This window comes from Rhincodon typus, chromosome 44 (genome assembly GCF_021869965.1).
Source record: "Rhincodon typus isolate 14 chromosome 44, sRhiTyp1.1, whole genome shotgun sequence".
NCBI classification, from domain to species: domain Eukaryota; kingdom Metazoa; phylum Chordata; class Chondrichthyes; order Orectolobiformes; family Rhincodontidae; genus Rhincodon; species Rhincodon typus.
This window is the reverse complement of record NC_063375.1, coordinates 1,444,422-1,448,910: the sequence shown is the minus strand read 5'-3', so window position 1 is coordinate 1,448,910 and position 4,489 is coordinate 1,444,422. Positions and strand designations below refer to the sequence as shown.

Sequence of the window (4,489 nt, the reverse complement as noted above, 5' to 3'; positions counted from 1 at the left end):
TGTCTGTGTCACTCTCTCTCTCTGTGTGCCTGTCTCTGGCTCCGTGTGTGTGTCTCTCTCTCTCTCTCTCTCTGTTTATCTCCTTCCCTCTGTATCTGCCTCTCTCTCTGTGTCTATGTCACTCTCCCTCTCTGTGTGCCTGTCTCTGTCTCCCTGTGTATATGTGTGTGTGTGTCTCTCTGTCACTGTTTTACCTTTTTCCCTCTGTATCTGTCTGTCTGTGTCTCTCTCCCTCTCTGTGTGTCTGTCTCCATGTCTCTCTCTCTCTCTCTCTCTCTCTCTCTCTGTTTATGCTATAAACAGGCAACATCTCGATACAGCCATAGAGATCTACAGCGCTGAGGGAAAGGCCACTCAGCGACCACCGCCTCACTGTTCCTAACCCCATTTCCCCAGCTCTCAGCTCACAGCCTCGGGCATCACCAGTGCCCATTGAAATCCGTTTCCAGTCTGATGAGGGGTTTCTGTCTCTCCCCACCCAGACAGACAGTGGGTTCCAGATTCCCCACCACCCTCTGGGTGATCACATCCTCACCCCATCCCTCTAAACCTCCTGAACCATCACCTTCAATCTATATTTCCAGCCCCAGCCCCAAATCATCGATTTTTTTTTTTCCCCCCCATCGAGGGGGTAAAGTTCCTCCCTGTCTCCCCTATCTATGTCCCTCATAGAACATAGAACATTAGAACATAGAACATTACAGCGCAGTACAGGCCCTTCGGCCCTCGATGTTGCGCCGACCTGTGAAACCAATCTGAAGCCCATCTAACCTAAACTATTCCATTATCATCCATATGTTTATCCAATGACCATTTAAATGCCCTTAAAGTGGGCGAGTCTACTATTTTTGCAGGCAGGGCATTCCACGCCCTTACTACTCTCTGAGTAAAGAACCTACCTCTGACATCTGTCCTATATCTATCACTCCTCAATTTAAAGCTATGTCCCCTCGTGCTAGCCATCACCATCCGAGGAAAAAGGCTCCCACTGTCCACCCTATCTAATCCTCTGATCATCGTTCTATCCATCTCAATCATGCCCCCTCTCAATCCCCTCTGCTCCAAGGAAAACAACTCCAGTCTGTCCCATCTCTCTTCATCACTGAATCTCTCCAGCCCCCAGAGGCAACATCCTGGTAAATCTGTGCACCCTCCCCAATGCAATGACATCCCTCCTGTACATGAGGGTTTCAATTTAGTTCCATTACATGTATGTGTGAGAGTGTCTGTGTGTGTACCCCGATTTAGAGAGACTCCATTTCTTTGTTTTGTTTGAGGGACCAGCATATGGGTTATGAATTCCACCCCGCTCCCCGACTTCGGCATAAAACCCCTTCCCCATATAGGAGTGTGCTGGCCAGATAACTGCTTTGTAGGGGTAGACAAGACATTGAAACCTGCCACAAAAGACACAGTTGTTTGGATCTTCCTCCTTGTTTTTCCTCTTCAAAACAAAGCAAAGGTTCTTCAGCATTGTTTCCTGCAAGCCGCATTTCGACCGGGGTAGTAATTTAGTACAGGCAGGCTCATGGCGCTCAGAGGGCTGCTGGGGCACCTGGTCTATGAATCGCTTAGTTTTAACAAGTACTTAAGGAAGACAATAAGTGTTACGAGAAACAGTAACAGCAAAGGGCTTAGCAGGTCTGGCAGGAAAACAGTGTTTCCAATCCACTTAGAATCGTAGAGATTATGCAGCATGGAAACAGACCCTTCGGTCCAACTCGTCCATGCCGACCACACGTCCTTAATTAATCTCGTCCCAGCATTTGGCCCAAATCCCCGTGAACCCTTCCTATCCATGTACCCATCCAAATGCCTTTTAAATGTTGTCATTATACCAGCCTCCACCACTTCCTCTGGCAGCTCGTTCCATACACGCACCACCCTCTGTGTGAAAAAGTTGCCCCTCAGGTCCCTTTCCCCCTCTCACCTTAAACCTATGCCCCTCTAGTTTTGGACTCCCCCTACCCTGACGGGAAAAAGACCTCGGCTATCCACCCTATCCATGCCCCTCATGATTTTATAAACCTCCATAAGGTCACCCCCTCAGCCTCCGACGCTCCGGGGAAAATAGCCCCAGCCTCTCCCTGTAGCTCAAACCCTCCAACCCTGGCAACATTCTTTCCTTAACATCTTTCTGATTAGCAGGAATTGCACGCAGTATTCAAAAAGTGTCCGAACCAATGTCCTGCATAACCACAGCATGACCTCCCAACTCCTACACACAGTTTCATTTTTTATTCATTAACAGGATGAGGGCATCGCTGATCAGGCAGCATTTATTGCCCATGGCTAGTTGCCCAGAGGGCAGTTCAGAGTCAACCACTTTGCTGTGGGTCTGGAGTCACATGTAGGCCCAGACCAGGTAAGGATGGCAGTTTCCTTCCCTAAAGGACCAGGTGGGTTTTTCCTGACAATGGTCGCATTAGATTCTGAATTCCAGACATTTTTTTTAAATTGAATTCAATTCCGCCATCTGCCAAGGCAGGATTTGAACCCAGGTCCCCAGAACATTATCTGTGTCTCTGGATTAACAGCCTAGTGATAATACCCCTAGGTTATCACCTCCCACTGACCAGTAAAGTCAAGCGTACCAAACGCCTTCTTCACCGCCCTGTCTACCTGCGACCCCACTTTCAAGGAACTATGAACCTGTGCTCCAAGGTCTCTCTGTTCAGCAAAACTCCCCAGGACCTTGATTTGCCGTTCCCAAAATGCAGCACCTCATGATAGTTTAAGAAATATAAGTCGCTGTCCATTTTTCAGCGTGGAGTGCAGAAGCCAAAAGAATTTTGAGGTGTCGGAGAGGCCACCCTCAGAGAACAGAGTCCGGTTCGTGGTCCTCTCACTGAAGGAGAGACAGAGTCGCTACTTAAAGCCAGTTCAGAGGAGGGTTCACTTTGCTGATCCCTGGGGGTAGGGAGGGAGGAGAGCAGGTCCCGAATGGTCCTCTCGGAGTTCCAAAGAAGGAGAAGGGGATCACGTCAGAACTTTTCAGATCCTGAGGGGCGTGTCTGCCGAGAGTCGGAGGGGGCTACAGCGCTGGGGAAATGGCCCTTCGGCCCATTGAGTCTGCGCCGGTCAGCGACAACCGCCTCGCTGTTGCTAACCCCATTTCCCCAGCTCTTGGGCCACAGCCTTGGGCATCGCTAGTGCCCTTCGAAATCTCTTTCCAATGTGATGAGGGCGTTTTCTGTCTCTCCCCACCCTTGCAGACAGTACGTTCCGGATTCCCCACCACCCTCTGGGTGAACACATTCTCATCTCCTCCCTCTATTCCTCCTGTCCCCCTTCACTTTCAATCTATGCCCTTACCCCCTCCCCAAGGTCAGCGATTTTCCCCCCCATCAAGGGGGTAAAGTTCCTTCCTGTGTACCCTATCTATGTCCCTCATCATTCTATCCATCTCAATCATGTCCCCTCTCAATCCCCTCTGCTCCGAGGAAAACAACCCCAGTCTGTCCCATCTCTCTTCATCACTGAATCTCTCCAGCATAAGGCAACATCCTGGTAAATCTCTCCAGCCCCAACGGGCGGGTTTTTCAGATGCCGAAGGAATGGGTGGGGAAAGTGGAGTCAAGGTTGCAATGACCAAATGGCCTCCTGTCCCTGTGTAAGAGGCTCGAGGACGTGGAGGAGGGGGCTGAATGGCCTCCTGTTCCTGTGTAACAGGCTCAAGGGGGGGCTGAATGGCCAGAGAGCCCTGTCGCTGAGCAGCTCTTTTCATTGACTTTGTTTGTCTCCACCTCTCACCACCCCCCCCACCCCCCCCCGCACAGGCCTTTGCCGACGTGTGCAACAACCAGAGGAAAGTGGCAGCCGATGGCGAGAGTCGTGAGGAGACATTGCTGCGGGAGGCGGCACGCAAGGAGGGTTCCCTAGTGGCCAGGATTGCCGAGCTGCAGACCGAGAGCCGCCAGACCAAAGTGGCGCTCGCCAACACGGTGTCCGAGAACGAGCGGCTCACCAGCGAGCTGCAGGAGGCGAGGAAGGTAAGCTCACACCGTCCGCCCGTTCCCCCAAACCCGTACCGCACTTCCCTTGGCGTGGAGGGGAACACTCCGCCCCAATCCCAAACTGAAATCTCCACCGTCGTCTCCCATCGGACGACGCCGGCCGCACAATCCCGAGCGGAATGGCCTCGCTCACGGTCTCCCGGGGCGACGTCCATCCATTCAACTGGCTCTCGCTCCCTCCGAGCACAAGGAACGTGTCCAAGCCCCCCTTTTGAATGATCCTGTAAGTGGTGTCAATTACTGTGACATCTGCCTGGAATTTGGCATTCTTGCGAATGGTCCTGATGGGTGTGTGGGTGGGGGTGTTTTTGCGAACGGTCCTGATGGGTGTGTGTGCGCGGGTGTTCTTGCGAATGGTCCTGATGGGTGTGTGTGCTGGGGTGTTTTTGCGAATGGTCCTGATGGGTGTGTGTGTGCGGGGGTGTTTTTGCGAACGGTCCTGATGGGTGTGTGTGCGGGGGTGTTTTTGCGAA

General features: G+C 52.0%; 1 protein-coding gene across 1 annotated transcript in view; it reads left to right on the top strand.

Annotated features, from left to right (window-relative positions):
• The window catches only part of LOC125487725 (protein bicaudal D homolog 2-like), a 32,199-nt gene that overhangs the window by 19,343 nt on the left and 8,367 nt on the right, over window positions 1–4,489 (top strand). Inside the window, exon 2 of the mRNA XM_048619875.1 lies at window positions 3,780–3,992. Within this exon, the coding sequence (XP_048475832.1) occupies window positions 3,780–3,992 (213 nt within the window). The remainder of the gene's footprint in view (window positions 1–3,779; window positions 3,993–4,489) is intronic.